This window comes from Oncorhynchus masou, chromosome 16 (assembly GCF_036934945.1).
Source record: "Oncorhynchus masou masou isolate Uvic2021 chromosome 16, UVic_Omas_1.1, whole genome shotgun sequence".
Taxonomy (NCBI): domain Eukaryota; kingdom Metazoa; phylum Chordata; class Actinopteri; order Salmoniformes; family Salmonidae; genus Oncorhynchus; species Oncorhynchus masou.
Window position 1 is genome coordinate 8,231,036 of NC_088227.1, and position 19,082 is coordinate 8,250,117.

At 40.6% G+C, this 19,082-nt stretch overlaps 1 protein-coding gene across 1 annotated transcript in view; it reads right to left on the bottom strand.

Annotated features, from left to right (window-relative positions):
* Nucleotides 1–14,344: 14,344 nt before the first annotated feature.
* The window catches only part of mei4 (meiosis-specific, MEI4 homolog (S. cerevisiae)), a gene marked incomplete at its 5' end in the record, with an annotated part of 51,079 nt that continues 46,341 nt past the window's right edge, over nucleotides 14,345–19,082 (bottom strand). The window contains one exon of the mRNA XM_064990361.1: nucleotides 14,345–14,806. Coding sequence (XP_064846433.1) covers nucleotides 14,528–14,806 — 279 coding nt within the window. The remainder of the gene's footprint in view (nucleotides 14,807–19,082) is intronic.

Genomic DNA, 19,082 nt, shown 5'->3' on the forward strand with positions numbered 1-19,082 from the left:
GATGACGCACGCGGATGCTCCCATTCTAGTCAGCATGTAAGGCTGAGTTTCGACAGGCAGCTCGATTCAGATTTTTCCACTAATTGATCTTTTTCACATGAGATATTTTTCAGAGCTGAGCTTATTGGTCAAAAGACCAAATAGTGAGAATAAGATCTGAATTGGGCTGCCTGTCTAAACGCAGCTTTATAGACCCTATTCAGTCTGTCCACAGAGCCATCGCTGCTATGCACTGAAGCGTGTGAATTCCTCTCCCTCCCTACCTAAGCAAATTATGTCAGACTCTAACATCTTTACTAAGAACAATTTGATAAGTGATGCTTTTAATCAGCAATTAATCTCGGCAGACTTTTTATTTGAAAGAAATTGTACTTTAATTGACCCTGGTCAGTCAATCGACCACTCTTCCCTCTCCCAGCCACTAGTTAGCATGATGGAAAACCTGTCAATTTGTAGTGAATCTTTGTTTTCCTTTCAACAACTTTATACCTGTGATGTGCTAGACACTCTGCTTACTAACCCCTTAAACTCGTGGAAATGGGCCTATAAGAATATGGCAAATGTAAATGTTTCTAACAGAAGAACTATGAAAAGCATATGCACGACCATGGTATCAATTGAAAGAGAACACTTTGGAGATGATGGGGAAATTATCAGACCAAAGTGAGAACACAACATTTAAAATAACAAAAGAAAAGAATCCAAACTGTACATTTCAAAGCATTTGCCGATAAGACAATTTAAAAAATACTCTGGATACATTCAATAACATGAGAATATTCGTTGACATTGTGGAGTAGGTGCAAGATAGGAAAAAAAAATATCACAAGGGTTTGAGTGAAAGGTCTAAGTGGGGTCTCCAAGTGGCCACAAACCTCTCCTATTGTTATAAGTGACCTTATAAGTGTTAAACTCAGGCTACTTCAGACAAACATTGTCATTTTGATGCGCATAGAATGGAGTCATGAGTGCGTTCACGTGAGTGTTCTGCAGGTCATTTTTATTCACTATACGACAAACATAGGCATTCTCAAACATCTGACATTCTGTTCAGGACAACCCAGGGGATAACGCATGTCATCCTTGTAACTGTGGATCATAAAAGTTGACACTGTAAATTACATGAGTTTTCAAACGTGGAAATGTGAAGTGCACATTTGGACTCATGGGTGTGTGGTTTGCTTGAAGACATCAAAGCGGTATTTATTATAATTCTCAACATCTCATCTTTCAGAACACATCGACTCCTCTCGATTTATAGCATTTCCCACACTCAGACAACAAAATATGTGCAAAGGTAGCCCAATTAGCGGGAGGTATGGGGACATCTTCTTGTAATGATGTTTATAATGTCTGTCAGTCAAAACCAGTACAGTGCTTTATTCAACACTCGGCTTGAATCTTTCTTAACCTCAAAATCTATTTGAAATGTTTATCAGTCGGGCTTCAGACCATAGCACCATCTCAGCAGCACTGGTTTTAAATGATGTGGTGAATAGTTTGGATAGAAAGAAAGTGTGCTGCTCTAGTCATTGTCTTATCTAAAGCGTTCAAACACTGTCGACCACTCCTTACTAATTCAAAGGGCCTGGACCAGGCATCTTGTAATTGTATTAAAAATTACCTGACAGATAGGACGCAATGTGTACTTTCTGATGGTGTTAAGTCAAGTATCCTTTATATTAAAAAAGGTGTCCCACAGGGGTTGATTTTAGGTTCTGTACTTTTTACTGTCTATATACTGTATATAATAGTGGTCTATATGTAACCAAAAAAAATCACATACTCCTGTACGCAGATGAAACAGTAGTGTAAGCTATTGCACCCAATCAATCATTCAACATTTATTTTATAAAGCCCTTTTTACATACAGCAAGTTGTCGCAAAGTGCTTATACAGATATCCTGCCTAAAATCCCAAAGAGCAAGCAATGCAGATGTAGAAGCTCAGTGGCTAGGGAAAACACCCTAGAAAGCGAGTAACCTAGAAAGAAATCTAGAGAGCAACCAGGCTCTGAGGGGTGGATACTAAGAGTACCCGGTTGACCAGTGTCACGATCGTCGTATGGAGTAGACCAAAGCGCAGCGTGGTTAGAATACATTCTTCTTCATTAATGAAGAACATGAAGAACACTTAAACAAAAACAACAAAAAGAATAAGACAAACGTGACCGCTATATAAACAATGTGCTAACGTGCAACATAACATAGACAATAACCCACGAAATACCCAAAGAAGATGGCTGCCTAAATATGGTTCCCAATCAGAGACAACGATAAACACCTGCCTCTAATTGAGAGCCAATCTAGGCAACCATAGACCAACATAAACACCAAGATGAAAACAACCCCATGAATCTACAAAAAAACCTAGACAGTACAAACACCCTAGAATAAGACAAAAACACACATATCACCCATGTCACACCCTGACCTAACCAAAATAATAAAGAAAACAAGAATACTAAGGTCAGGGCGTGACAACCAGGCTTTTTTCGGGGGCTGCAATCTGCTTTTGCTGCTGAGATTGGCACTTAATACAGATAAAACCAAGAACATGATGTTTTCCAATTTACTTAAAAAAGTTTCCGATGATTCATGTATATGTATATTGGATAGTGCCCTCATTGATTACAGATAATTCATTCAACTTTCCTGCAAGTGCTAGACTATGGTAAAACCATTTTTACGAATGCGAAACTATCAGATCCAGTTTACCACAGAACACTTTTCTTTATTACGAGCGACAGGTTTAGTACACATTATTACATCCTATATCAGAATGTAGGCTGGCCATCTCAAGTCTCATAGATTGGTACACTGCTCTCTTTTTGTTAATGAAGCCCTTTTGCACCAACTTCCACTTTACCTATAGACTTACCAGACCCCATCACAGGGATGGCTAACTCTAGAGGTCCTGTTGATCTCTACAGAATTAGGTACATCTGCCTTCAGTGTTTTTGCACCCGTGTATGGAATTATCTGCAGAGCTCACTGCAACTTGATCCCCTGTTACCTCTAGGGCAGTAGAAGTTGTTGATGGAGGACCTGTGATTGCTTTTCTTAAATTGCTTGTAAATAAACATTGTACTTGTAAATGTGTATGATTTGTCTACATGCAGGGATCCCTTGAAAAAGAGGCCCTGCTAAAATAAAATAAATAAAAATACATTTTTTGCTAAGAGCCGCTGTTTAGATGGTAAAATGCCCAGTGCAGTTTCCTGTGTTTTATATATATTTCCACACTATGTGGTTGGATTAATACTGTGAAATGGTGAAAATTATGTTAATGTCCTTTTAGTGTAAGAGCTGTTTTTTCAGCCTGGTTTGGTGGGATGGAGTTCTGGTCGTCCATGATGACCATGCGGTAAATTGGTTAATACGACAAATAAGAAAGGGAGGTCCAAACCACTCTGCCAACGACAACTCATTTTCAGTTTTCCCCTCCCCACTCAGACCACTCCCATACAGTCATAGCAAAATTCTTGCTTGAGAAATTGCACTTTGCTAAGAAGCAATTTTTGTTTCTTTTTGACCATTTTAATAGAAAACAACCTCAGCAAGGTACCCAGAAATGATTTCATCCAGAAATGATTTGATATTGACATAAAAAAACAGCTGCATTGGACCTTTAAACAAAGGTTAGCCATGTGTTGGCAAAAATGTATGCGCAAGTCAAGAAAGCTTACCAGCAGCACTTGCTGTACTGGTAGCCTATTCACGGGTGCTTATTCAAAGCCTATGTCAGATACTCCAGTGAGTGTAATTTGCTCAATATTAAGTTGAGAAGTTTACATAAGTAGAAAGATATTCTCCTCGTTTCTACTATAGGTATGTAATTCAAAATTAGTTTATTCTGTTGTTGCTAGCGATATTCATCAAAACATTGAGAGAAAAAAATCCACTGGCAGTAGGGGCAGCGGAACCCTGGTCGAATACCCCTGCTATCGACTTACAATAGTAAAAACAGTAAGTCAGATTTACTCTAGTGTTACTGATAATTAATGTCACTGACAATCTATACAATCATGTTTTAAAACTCCCTAGAGTCGATATCTGTTGTCGTGTCTTTGGCTATGCCGGATTAAGTGATATGACATGCTATTCTATAAAATCCTTTCTCCGTAATTAATATGACCTGATTAAGCTAACCATGTAAATGTAATTAACTAGAGAGTCAGGGCACCACAAAATAATATTTATAGAGCTGTTATCTTCCGAATAAACTCTTAAAGACCTAGTAATATTTTACATCAATAACAGTCAATATTAATCGTCACTTTAATTCAGTCTCATCTGAAAGTTGTAAATTCTTGGTTATCTTCACAAACCCTGGCTAACAAGTTGAATCAGCAATACAAAATTGGGTTTAATTATTTATTTACTAAATACCTAACTAATCACACAGAATTACATGTACAAAGAATTAATCATACCTTGATTACAAATTACGTCATAAAGGTAAACGTCCCTAGCGGGCGGAACAGATATGACAGCAGGTTATACAAAAGAAAAGGGTCTGGGTTTGAGTGAAAGAACGGTAAGACTGAGGGACAAAGGGAGAAGCTGTGCTATCGTAAATACAGTATCTTATGCATTCTAAATTACCGCCCATTTGGAAAAGGAAAATGCAATAAATATTTACTCTGAGCTGCGCTCAATTGGATACGTTGTAGTAATGTTGTTGTGTGATAGAAGGGATACTCTGTCTGTTCTTTCCTAGCCCGCGTTTGCAGCTGCTGTTGCTAAGTCAACGGCTAGGAGGTATCACTTCTGTAGTGAATAAGAGTTCAAAGTTCATACCATTCGCAACCAAAGCTCACGCTGAGGTTGGCTTATTTCTGTAGTTGACATGTTAGTCCTTTTAACGTAGAGGCTGCAGACCTCATGTACTTGGAACAGGGGGTTATATTGTCGTCAAGGCTTTATATAGGAAGGGAGAGGAGGGCGTGTTTGAAAAGTTTTATAACCCATGTCCCTTCACAGGGGCGGGCCACTGATTGAGCAGAACCTTATGAAAACCCAAATCTCTCATTTGGAAGCTAAAATTACATTTAATCTCTTCACCAATAATTTTATATTCAAACATTTAAATTGAACAACAATTCCATGTGAATCCGTTAACTACAATGTGCAGACTTTCCACTGTAGAGTTTGTCATCTTATCATTGATGAGAATGTCTCAGATGACAACCGAACTGACATCATATTCATTAAGTACCACCGCATATGTTCAATTGGTCGGATTACCAGAATATAGTTCATTTCCCCCAACCTTCTGATGTTCCCAGAATCTCTATGTTAACCAAGGGGTTTTCAAATGTCACCTCAGTAGGGTAGAGAGAGGAAAAAGGGGGGAAGAGGTATTTATGACTGTCATAAACCTCCCCCCAGGCCAACGTCATGACAGTCCCCCCAAGTTGGGTTCAATCTTGCGATTAACCTGCATGTTGCAAACCAACATAAAAATGACCGTGGGTTGTCCTGGTTGTGGGCCATCATTGTGGTCCCCATCTGGTGGTCGAGCCGGGTAGGGTGTCTGCAAATGAAGAAGTCCGCTCCATGGCTGGGCAGCGGATGTCCGGATTGGGATCGCCGTTCCGGACCCGTCGTCTGGACGTCCAGACTGGAAGATCTGGGCAGTAACTTAGGCAGATGTTAACAACGCACACACACTCATGAAATATATAATTACATTTCCTCCCAAATGAGCGGCGTTGTGGCACTAGCTGATTTTTGTATGGTGAAGTTGTTTATGGCTCTATCACTTTCTACGTGCCCGAAGAAAATGAAACTGAAAATGAATGAAAGCATAAACAAAACAAAATATAGTTATGCCCCCTTAATCATCTAATTGGACTGTATTCTATCTACGTCCATGGTCTTGGCAAAATGACCCTATCATGGCATTGTCTAATGTCATATCTAGGACTTTCCTCATTTGCGGTGTGTTGCTTAGGGTACTATCCTAAATTGATAACTATATGATAAGTCTAAGACACTAATTTTGGGTAGTCTACAGGGATGACCTATGGACTCCTGGGAAGAAAACTGGTGAGTGCTGTAGCTGTAGAGTTAAAGGCCTCAAAATAAATGTTCAACTTTACTAAGGCTGGTATTTTGCTCGGACCCTTAAGTGATCCTAGCATAAATCCTAATTGGATGTTCCGTTGTGCATGTGCATTTATGCTTACGCAAGCGCACATGTCAAGGGAAGGAAACCAAGTATCCTGGCAGATTACAACTTGTTCAGAATGAGTCTGACGTAGTCAGGTAATTTTCAGGTCAATGCCTGGAGGTCAGTCAGAATTGGTGTTGAGGGAGTCTGTAGTAGTTTTACTATGAGTCACTGTCTTCCACTATTGTAATGGCGGTGGGTATGAAGAAGTCTATTTCATAGCTATGTTATCCACGGAGGAGCTAACCTCATGAAGGAAGTACTCTAAGTATTAGACCAGTCGTACGTGGTGTGATCGTGGTTCATTCTTCAAATGATTTTTCTCCTGAACGGAGGGTTCTATTTATTAGTAGCGTGTGTTAACCATTGGAAGAGTGCAATGGAGATTCCCTTCCCCGTGTTGCACTCTGAGTGACTCCTATGTTGCTATTATCAATAGCAATTTAACTTGTGAGGTTTACCAATCCTCTTACTGAGTGTTGCTGAACTGACTGTGGTATTGGTACTGGTTCTCAAGGGGTCCAGTTGTCCTACCGATTTATTCTGAAATGTTATCCTACAGGACTACATGATTAGAGCATTTTACGAGTTGTCTGGTAGTGACTACTACACATGGCAAGGAATGATTATTGTTGCCATTTGTTTTGGAGGTGGACAAGTCCACTGGACTTCCTTTACAACCAGTGTGGTACACCTCAGTACTATCTTAGATGTGTTCTAAGATAATCCCCTTCTAGGGGCCTGTCTGCTCTCAGAGGGGAGTTTATAACTAGATTTGATTTATGCTCTGGCGGCCTCATACGGTGTTGTCCGTAGTCTCGACCCCCCCACCGGCCTCAATAATGCTCATCATGGGTCTGGGCTACTATTCCTTCCTTTGTGTCTTGGGACCCCCCAACCAGCGGGTGGTGTTGGTATCCGAGGCGCAAACGTAAAGTTCGGACCCTATGTACTAGTTGTCAGTGACCTCGTTATTATGAGAGTGTCTGTAACTTTTCAAACAAATCTCCTGGTGTTTGTGCTTCAACACCCTCAGTGGCTGAGACGAGGATATCAGTCTGTGATATCGCAAAGTGTTTCACCAGTGGGAGTCATCGGGTCAGTTGCTAGACTGACGCAATTAGTGTCATTGTAAGGGTTGACAGTCCCCCACAAAGCGCAAGGTGTATCATCGGAAGCAGAGTATACTCTGCGCATCAATGTTTTTCTTACTGAGACTGCCGCAGTGCTTGCGGAAGTGTCCGAAGGGCAAGAGAAGTTCATCTCAACTACCGTATTGCATGACTGCAAGGAGGAGGGAAGTTGCTCATTCACAGAGACAGCTGGCTCGAAATCATGAAAATAATTGTCAATCAGATTGGCTGATGGAATGTGTCGTGATATCGTAATATCTCCTTGGATCGGATTCTGCACCAAGTGTTTTCTAAACTTCTTTTTCCCAAGGGATGCTTTCGATAGATACCCCTCGTGAATGACTGCTTTGCAGCTAGCGTTAGGGGTAGACAGTGTGGTCGGTGGAGAAGGCACTGTAGCCTGTGACCATACCTGGTTGGTTTTCCAATCCATCAATGGGAGTAACCGAGCCATCAAGTCTGCTCCAAGTAGCAGGGGAACAGTTTCGAGGCTGGTAACATACACAAAGTGGACGAGCGATACGTCCTGGAAGTGTAGTTTCAGCATGACTCTCAATGTAAGAGGAGAGATAGTCTGAGTGACCCCTCGAAGTGTAGTGTCGCATCGTTCCACTTTTAACCAATGTTTAGTTGGCTTCAAAGCCCTTTTTTAGATCATCAAACAATGTTTGAGAGATGAGTGATATTGTCGCACCCGAATCAATTAGAGCATGACAAGTTAAGTAGTCCTCCAGGACTGTGTCCAGGTATGGTTGTTTCGTTTCGTGTTTAGTGGACATATTCCCCACAAAGTGGAGTGGTCGTTTGCAACGACGTGGTGTGTCAATTCTGTTCAAGGTGGAAGCAGATCGACTTTTCAGATTTTGAGTGGGCTTGGCTTTAACGAAGCGTTTGACCTCTTTCTTTGCAACCTTTGTATCAGAGTCTGTAGACAAAGCCCGTGGGCTTGTTTCTTGATCAAGCGGGCCCTGGATAGGGTCTTGAGTGAGAGCGGGAGAGATTTTAATTTTAACGTCCTTGCTATGGGTGTTAATTCCTGCAGACCTGGTGTCCGGTAATACCCCGTCTAGTCCTTGTGACTTATCTTTGACCCTCAAATGTTTCTCGCTTTAGTTCTTCACGTAGTGGAGCTTCTGGAGAACATTGGTCTACATTTTGATCATCCTTCAACCCTTTGTTACCCTTGTGCTCTGACACTTTGTTTGGGTTGGGTGCAGGAACAGGTCGATTGTAGCGGTAGTCGTTTTGATGGCGACATACTCTACAGTTATTTAGACTGCGGAGGTTATTGGATTCATGGTTTCGTGGTAGAAACTGTTGTTGTACGTCATCTCTTAACGCTCCAATACCTGATAATGCACCCTCTGACTGGAGTGAGTGCTCCTGGTCAAACTTCAAAACCGAGTGGTCAGGGCTCTTAGCTTTGCAAGCTTTTGATGCCTCAAAAGCTGTGCTTGCAAGCTCTCTGAGTTGTAAGATAGGCAAGCCAACGTGGGCTGCAGGGTCCAAGTAGGTAATGAAGGCGGGATACATGTTTGACAGGAACATTTGTTTAAATGGTAACAGGTCTTCCATGCCTGTTTCAGTGAGTAGGCCAAAGTAAGCTGAACGAAGCCTATGATAGTAAGCTTGTGGGTGTTCATTCCGAGCTTGTTTGACCGTGTTAGCCAGTCAGCTATCATGTTTGCGAGTTCCAGAACCACTGAATTCAAATTTCAAAGCTGTGGCAAGTTTAGTGGTCATTTAGCACGTGTTGCTGTTGTAGGCGAATGAACCTTGTCATATGTCTATTCAACAGTCGCTTCAACAGGTAAACCCTGTCAGAACCCGTAGCGTTCGGGTAGCCATCCAACGCGTCCTGTATGTCAGCTAGGAATGTCTCAGTATCGTTTGGCTGACCTGTGATGGGGTCAAAGGTGGGGAAATTGTTGACGAGTTTGTCAAGGTATTCCGCGTCAAGCGGGCGGAGAGGGTTGCTTCATCCTGTGGGGAAAGTGGGGTCGAAAGGCCAAGAGGAGAAGCAAAGCTTTGGCTTTGTAGGCCAAGAGGCGCCATATTACTCAGTGCCGAATGGCCAAGATGAGAAGACTAAGGGACACATGATGGAGGCAATGTCTGAAACCTATCATCTTCACTCCTTTGAGTACAGGGCTCCGGTTGCTTGGATGGATAGTCACGCTGTAGAGCATGACCATCTTGGATTTCCTCCAGATGGTACCTAAGGGTGGTATTCTGCTGCATTGCAGAGTCCACTTGAGTGCTTAGAGTAATGATTTTGGACACGTGAGTGTCGCACTTGTTCCTTTCGGTCTCAAACTTATCTGTCATGGTTTGCAGATAGAGGTCTTGAGTACGGAGCGAGAGATTCAGTGATGAGATTTCTTCCGCTTGCTTAGAAATCAAGATTTCCATCTTCATCACCCGAGTTCTCTCATCATTCATTTGGCCAGAGACTTCAATGAGTTCTGCTGATTTTTCATCCAACTTAGTCATTGTGTTCATCAACTGATCGTCTTTGGTCTGCAGAATTTGGAGTAGAACATTGTTACTCTGAGTAAAGTTCCTCGACTAGCGGAATGTTTTCATTTGCTGCTTTTGTCAATAGTTGCTCAGTTCTCTCCACCTGTCCCCTCATGTTAACATGTCGGGCACGTGCTTCAGCTGTGCACTGTGGTATTGAACTGATGCCACATTTTTATGGCGATACATCAGTGCAAAAGTGGGGAGAACCGTCACAAAGCCTGTGTTTGATGGTTGATTTTGGAGAGCGTTCGCAATTTCGTCTGTTTTTCCGCTAATGGCATAATTAGGGTTGGTTTTGCTGCTGAGGTCAGAGATGAATCCTTTTATGGGTGGTGGTTCACTAATTAGCGGATGAGTGGTGACCACCTCCTTTGATAGCTTGTACATTATTAGAAAACTTTTGAGGAAAAATGTTCCTTTAAAATCTTTTTTTCTCTTCAAAGTTTGGGTTTGGAATTCATTGGAAGCTTAATCTATTTATAGATGTTGATGAACTAACAGTGCCGTACCAGTAATGTGGAAGTTGGACGTGAATGAATTTGCAAAAGCAAATTTAATTAATTAATCAATGCCAATGATTAATCATACCTGGGTAGGCTATCTGGGTATTAAACTTTAATTAACCTGAGAAGTTGCTTCATCTAGGTTAATATGAGAAGTTTAAAAGTGTCTCATTTGATTGGAAGAACATTAAGTTATGTTCAACAATTTAATTTATTAAATTGAATGAGACGATAATCCATACAATCTCCATTGATTGGATAACATAAATGTAAACAGTAGATCAAATGTTGGGAACATTCACCACCACTATGGTACATTTCTCCCTAAGGCCGAAGCCACATGGGATTTCCGCTGGGGTGGGGCTTCTGTCAGTACTGGATTACTGAATGGTTTGGCAAAAAACAATATTTACTGATTGATCAATTTAATGGCTATTTGGGAATTAAACTTTAATTAACCTGAGAAGTTGCTTCATCTAGGTTAGTTTGGAAAAAGTTTACGATGTCTTATTTAGAAAACTCATCAATTTGGATATTATTTAAAATATCTATTTCAGAATGTAAACTGCCAGATTTACACTTATTAGTTCAATTGGATAAGACATTGATATCCGTCTGGACATCATAAGTAATGACTTGAGTGTGACCTGAATAATTCTTCATGAACGAATATATTAGGGCACACTTCAGTGGTCAATGATTTCACACGCTGAAATCAAACGGAAGTACCCGGGGTGGGACTTCCGTTCCGCAAGGCGGAGGAATTTCAACGTGGCTCAAGAAAACCAAAATGGCTATTTTCCCTTGTTAGCTTTAGCATCTCGTGCAAGCTCACCCTACTTTGTGCCTGAAATATAGCACATAGGATTCCCTTGACAAGGGAAAGTTTTTACTTATAACGTATTATGTTCAAACCCTTTTCGCCGTTATTTGACGATGTTCTTCACAGGGGCGGGCCACTGATTGAGGAGAGCCCTAACCTTATGAAATCCCAAATCTCTCATTTGGAAGCTAAAATTACATTTCATCTCTTCACCAATAATTTTATATTCAAACACTTAGATTGAACAACAATTCCATGTGAATCCGATAACTACAATGTGCAGACTTTCCACTGTAGAGTTTATGTCATCTTATCATTGATGAGAATGTCTCAGATGACAACCGAACTGACATCATGTTCATTAAGTACCACCGCATATGTTCAATTGGTCGGATTACCAGAATATAGTTCATTTCCCCCCACCTTCTGACGTTCCCAGAATCTCTATGTTAACCAAGGGATTTTCAAATTTCACACCAGCAGGGTAGATGAAAAAGGGGGGAAAGAGGTATTTATGACTGTCATAAACCTACACTCAGGCCAACGTCATGACACTGTGCTCCCGTGGAAATCTAATTAGCATTATAAATAGCATTGTAAAAAATTGGTCTGTTATCAGATTTTTTGCATGGGCCGCAATTCAACCCACTGCATCTGCGTTGGAAGGTGGCAGAGCTACAGCGTCGTAATGGTTTGGTGTACAAATTAAAAACGGCCCCTCTACTGAATGATGACTCTCACAAACACGTGTTTTGCTCTAGGATGCCCAGAAGCCTCACAAGACTTGTCTGAAGGTAGCCCTGCACCTTCAGTAAAAATTATGGAAGTACAGTGCCTTCAGAATGTATTCACAATCCTTTATTTTTTCCAAATGTTGTTGTGTTACAGCCTGAATTTTAAATTGATTAAATTTAGATGGATTCAATTTGTGTCACTGATAATCTCAAAGTGAAATTGTGGTTGCTGAATATTTGGGAAACTTAAAGATGAAATTTCTTGAGTCAATAAGTATTCAACCCCTTTGTTAAGGCAAGCCTGAAGTTCAGGAGTAAAAATTGCATTATAAGTTGCATGGATTCATTCTGTGTTAACTAATGGTGGTTAATGAGGTTATGATTATTATGTTTTTTGTTATTGTTGTACTTTAACTCCTTTTTCTTCCCAATTTCGTGATATCCAAATTGGTAGTTAGTCTTGTCCCATTGCTGCAGCTCCCCTACAGTCTCGGGAGAGGCGTAGGCTGAGAGCCATGCGTCCTCCGAAACACAACCCTGCCAAACCGCACTGCTTCTTGACACACACCTCGCTTAACCCGTCCAGTTGGCAACCGTAGTCAGCTTGAAGGCGCCCGGCCTGCCACAAGGAGTCGCTAGAGCGCAATGGGTCAAGGAAATCCAGGCTGGCCAAACCCTCCCATAACTCGTTCGACGCCGGGCCAATTGTGCACCGCTTCATGGATCTCACGGTCATAGCCGGCTATGACACAGCCTGGGATGCAGTGCCTTAGACCTCTGTGTCACTCGGGAGGCCCCTGGTTAACAAACATTTAGTGCTTACCTCATCTCTGTACCCCACACATACAATTATCTGTAAGGTCACTCAATCGAGTAGTACATTTCAAGCACAAATTCAACCAGAAAGACTAGGGAGGTTTTCCAATGCCTCGCAAAGGACACCAGTTAGTAGATGTGTCAAAAATTGTAATAAATAAACAGACGCTGAATATCCCTGAGCATGGTGAAATTATTAATTAGGCTGTGGATGGTGTATCAATACACCCAGCCTCTACAAAGATAGTCTGCTTTCCAACAGACACTGGGAGATTAATTCTTTCAGCAGGACAATAGCCTAAAACACAAGGACAGATCTACACTGGACTGGACTTACCAAGATGACATTGAATGCTCCTGAGTGGCCTAGTTAGTTTTGACTACAATTTGCTTGAAAATCTATGTCAAGACTTGATAAGTGCTGTCGAGCAATGATCAACAATCAACTTGGCAGAGCTTGAATCATTTTTTTAAGAACAATGGGCAAATATTGTACAATCCTCTTAGAGATTGTAATTTCCGCCAAAGGTGCTTCTACAAAGTATTGACTCAGGGGTGTCAATAATTATGTAAATTAGACATATGCACTTAATTTTCAATATATTTGAAAAAATGTCAAACATGTTTTCAATGTGTCATTATGGGGTATTGTGTGTAGATGGGTGAGAGCGAATCTATTAAAAAATAAAATATTCAGGCAGTAACACAACAAAATGTGGAATAAGTCAAGGGGTAAATACATTTTGAATGAATATGGAAGTACTTAAGTGCCCCAAAAAGGGTTAAAAATGTGTAAAATATAGATATACTAAATTCCTGAGCTTTTTAAAATATTTTTTATATATCTCAGATTTAGGACAGACACTTCAAAACAAACTTCAATTTTATACATTTTTTGACTATCTGTTTTGCCATGTATGAATGTTATTCAATGCGTTTCTATAGGCTAATAGCAGTTAGGCCAAATTCAGCGTTTTATGAAATTATTCATAAAACAAAAAAATCATGCTAAATGTTTGTTGGTATTACCATCTTAAAACAATTCCATATGTTAGCTTAGTAGAATCCCAGTCCAGTGCCCTCTGTTTGAGATATTACAATTCTGAACATAGAGTGATGTAAAATACAAATATTTTGGAAAGATCAGGTAAGGAGCAGGATGTTGCTTTTAAAATGGCAGACTTATTTGTATTACAACATGTTAAATATATCAGCTAATACTTCCATAAACAGGTCTAATAAATCAAAGTCTAAAATCCCAAATATTTACATGTACTTTAATCTGTAAAGTGGAAGGGGAAAATCTGGAATACAAACATTTAGGCTTTTTTTCTATTCAAGTCCTGTTAGTAAAAATGTTGCTAATAGAATCAACAAATTAAAACGTGGATGTCTAAGCACAAACATTCTGTACATTCCTTCCTTACAGTAATATGTTCCTATAAATAGCTGCTCATACAATACTCAGCATGTTAATTCTACATTTACAGTCTGTAAATAAAAACTAATTAAAAATGTAATGCTTTTTTTCTAATGTCATCCACTGTAGTCTTTCTCACATTGCCACACAATAATAATTGGTTTAGCTTACTATACGAGCCACAACACTATTTTTAGATTCTTCTTCCGAGGAGAATATCAAATGGAGCCACCACCTCATTCTCCAGTCCTGTCAAGTCCTGTCTTTTGATTCCTGCTAAGTTAGTCAAATCCTCCTTGACTAACTGCACCAACTTCTGCAGCCCTTTGAAGTAGAAAGATCTGGAGGTGGAATTACACGTGTGTGGCGGTGCCGCGTTCGTTCCTGGAACGCCAGTCTCAGGTCTGGGTGTTGTTGATGTCGGAGGGGGCGAGGAGAGCCCCTATCCGCCACATGTAGAGGGAGTACAGAGGGAAATCATCGGACAGGAGCAAGACGCTATGCTCCAGCCGGCCCAGAAGGGCCCTCTGCTCTGGGCTCCAGTGGTGCCCAGTTCCCCCTGTGGCCCCTGGAGGTCCTTGTCCGACCTGAAGGAGCTGCTCCAGGAGCCAGAACAGATAGAAGGAGTTCTCATACAGGGATATGTCAAACTGGCCGGGCCCCTCGCTGCTTTCCCCCTGAAAAACACAAACATCACAGAGGAAATTAAAGTAAACTACCTGGCTGGAATAAATACCAACAGCATCTCACACTTAATATTGGAACTCAATCTGCTCTCAGGTAATTTTACAGGCTTCTAAAAAGAGAAATGAAAACTAATTATATACACTCAACCGAATTTAGAGAAAAACTGATGACAATTTTTACTTGTGTGCAAAAAGTGTGCTTTGAAGCCTAATTCCAGTTGACTGGTATCACTGTGTGCGTGTATTTGTGTATGTGTATGAGTGCCATTTACGGTTGTGCTGTTTTTGTGAGTGTGTGTGTGTGTGTGTATATGTGTGTTTGTGTGTGTGGAGTGAAAATGAGTAGAACAGCAGCCAGATGGCTGTCAGGTGCGGCTCCAGGCTGCTGGCTGTCTTCAGAGAGCTGACAGGATGTGAAATAGTCTCTCCTGCCTGACTCACTCGGACCCCATCTGGGTAGATCACGAACATACACCTCCTCTCCCTGGGGTGCTAATGGTATAGTCTCAATATGGCTGCTGCCATGAAAACTAAAATAAATAAATAAGATGGGTACAGTGAAATGTGTTGTTTTACAGGGTCAGCCATAGTTGTACGGCGTCCCTGGAGCAAATTAGGGTTGAGTGCCTTGCTCAAGGGCACAGACATATTTTTCACGTTGTTGGCTCGGGTATTCGAACCAGCGACTTTCCGGTTACTGGCCTAACGCTCCAGCCGCTCGGCTATCTACCTACCTGCCTCCCGCTCCTCAGGTTCTGAGGCTTGTGTCACATCTCAGGTGGTTCCTGTAGTGTTAGAGGTGTATTCCCAAACCACAACAACACAGGAAAGTATGATCAAATATCTACGGTAATCATAAGGCTTATAAATGTTTCGCAATGCCATATATTCGCCCAATAGGTTGTATCACAGAAAACAAGATCACACATTTTCCCATTAATAATGCAGCAGGTTGGGAAATTAAAATGTAGAGGAAGTCCTGAAATGAACTGCAAGACCTCTATCGGTGGCGGTGGGGGGTCTGGGTTCCTCTCCCCTCAGAAGTAACTTTCCACTTAGGTCCCATGGTAAATATCCCGCAATTATAACAGAGGAAGCTATTCAATGAGCTGACCAATGCCACCATGGAGAATAGCACCGAACAAGCACAATAAACAGCAGCAGATAATGCCTTCTGCTGGCTAACATTACATGAGTATTGTGCCAACATTGCAAAGACAAAATACGCTGAGGGGGCAAACTAAAGTAGCCTAGTAGTAAACATTTCGAGTAGCTCACAAACCCCCAGAACACCGATGGTCTGCAGATAAGAGTCCTCCTGAAGAAGGAAAACAGCCCAGACACACTGAGTCACTAAAACAACTACCTTTTGGGCACCTTATAGCTTGAAGAGATATTCAGAAGGAAAAGAGCCTAAGGCGTTTCTCGTTGGAGACCAATGTCCTCTCATCTTTGTGTCACTAAAACAACTCCCTGCTTTTTGCGCATCATAACCGATATACAGAGGATAACGTAACAGTGTAGAAAACCCGTACAGTTGCTCCTGAACACTTCTCTCAGCCTTCTCTTACCCTATGTCAGAGACACAACTCCAAGACAAAAAAATACCGTCAGCTACACATATTACTCAAATGTAAGCGTGCATAAGTCTAGATCGCTACGACACTCGCCCGACAGTTGCCCCCCTTGAAACAAGGCAGTGTAAACAGAATTGTCTCATTGACTCAACACTCCTACAATATAAATGGTAATAGCAGAGCAATGTTTTTGAAACAGCTGAATTTTTTTTCAGTAACAGCCTGTTACATTCTGAAATTGTCGCAGTAGCTGCCGGCTGCACTGAGCCCTGTAAAAGTATGGAAGCCCATTCACACCACCAAAAACGTGTAAAATGTTGGTCATACAAATAGGATATGTTTTTTAATTTGTAACATTGTGTGGTGATTTCAAAGGTGGCACTACAGGTTCCAGAGTGGTGGAGGGAAATTGTTTTCCTGGGGCCCAGAGTTTTTCCTGATCTGGTACCTAATCAACTGCAGACCCTTGTTACAGTGTATGATCAGGTCATATGGTAAAAAAAAGAACAACCCTGGAAAAACTCCTAACCCTAGGGAGGATGAAAACATGAAAACCCTTTACACAGACAGAGACAACTGTGATCGGACAAAAACAAACATGGCTGCGCTCACTGTATGCATGGTTGCATCCTGTAGGCCTTTGCATCTGTAATAAAACAGATACTCATACAGTATGTCATCACAATTGTGTTGATTGATTAATTCCAGTCATTTATTTGTGATTAAAAAGGACTAGGTTGCCTAGCCACCCGAAGTGTGAATATAAACCAAATTTGATCATTCACATTTTCTCAGAACACAAATAAATGGGCCTATTTTAGGCTATAAATACATAGCTTAGGCTATAAAAACAGGACGTTATTGTTACCGAAAAACAAAATACAAAACAAACGTAAAGTTCTGCAGGCTACACAGCAACTATACAAAATCAAGATCCCACAAACTAAGGTGGAAAAAAGGCTGCCTAAGTATGATCCCCAATCAGAGACAACGATAGACAGCTGCCTTTGATTGGGAACCATACCAGGTCAACATAGAAAATACAACATAGATTGCCCACCCTAGTCACACCCTCACCTAACCAAATAGAGAATAAAAAGGCTCTCTAAGGTCAGGGCGTGACAGTTATGTTTGCCCAGATGCGTATAGGCTTCTCTAGGTTACCTGCAGCTGTGATTGTTATCAGTAGGCTACAGTTGGTCAGATTGAAGCACAGACCAATTGTGCAAGTTGACAATGGAAGTCTGTTCCCACCACAAAATCTATTTGATTTAATATGACTTCGAGTTATGAGATAGTAAGTCATAATAATGAGATAGTAAGTCATAATAATGAGACAGTAAGTCATAATAATGAGACAGTAAGTCATAATAATGAGACAGTAAGTCATAATAATGAGACAGTAAGTCATAATAATGAGACAGTAAGTCATAATAATGAGATAGTAAGTCATACTAATGAGACAGTAAGTTATAATAATGAGATAGTAAGTTATAATAATGAGATAGTAAGTCATAATAATGAGATAGTAAGTCATAATAATGAGATAGTAAGTCATAATAATGAGATAGTAAGTCATAATAATGAGATAGTAAGTCATAATAATGATACATTAAGTCATAATAATGATACACGTTCAGGCGATCTGTATCACATTAATCCAAAGTGCACTTTGCATCAGGCCCTCAACTTTCAAAGGACAGCCTTATGTACTGTATATCCAATAGTCAATCACAGTGTGTGTGTGTGTGTGTGTGATACGAGTTGGTGCCTGCTTGATGACATCTGGTTCACATCTGATCAGATATGACTAATGCATTAATTCAATCCAATCTGTTAAAGGGGCAATCTGGGTTTGGTATATATAGCCATTGATTCTTGAAGAATGTAACTTAGAAATGCTTCATGAGCAACGTTCTTACTTATGCCATCAGAAACCAAAATATAAGCTTGTTTAACTCCATTGTTTGTAAACAATATAATTGTAAACAAATACTTTATAGCTTCAAAACATGGTTAAAACTATAATTTTGATTCCGTGGATGGTCAGTCCTTGCATCCCTATGTGAGAGTCCTTGAGACTATGTACATATTTGAGAATGGTTACATTTCTCCTGCCCCATTCCTCAGCTTTTTTTGTTTTTCCTCAGCGGGGCCACTTTATTGTTTGAATCACAGATTACTTTTCAAGTCCATGATCCAGACTCACTAATGATTTGCACGATATTGAGGAAAATGAAGCTGATTTGGAGTAATGTAAGGTAGGCCTACTGTACTTTTATATTGGCATGAGAGGGTTAATCATTCATTTTTGATAGGCTAACGTTACTTGATGAAGACACGCTCTTTTAGCAACTCTGTGCTTTGGTCTTGAAGCTAAATGTACGAGAAAATAAATTGTCTGCACATACATGCTTGTGAATTGCTGCATTATTCAAGTGTTATATGGTTTGGTTGTATTATTCAATAGTGTCATACGTTTTAGAAGAACATGTTCTGCTATTGTTCAATTGTTTGTGTTTACTGGCTAGTGGCTACTGTGCCATTTACAGTCAATTTGAGCTGCAGACCAAGAATGTTGTGTTACCAGCCAGAACGAAAGGTGAGGGAGGCAAAGATGTAATGTGAATTGAAAAGTTGAATTATCTTTCGCCACCCCGCTCTACAGACTCTCCTTCATATCTCATAGT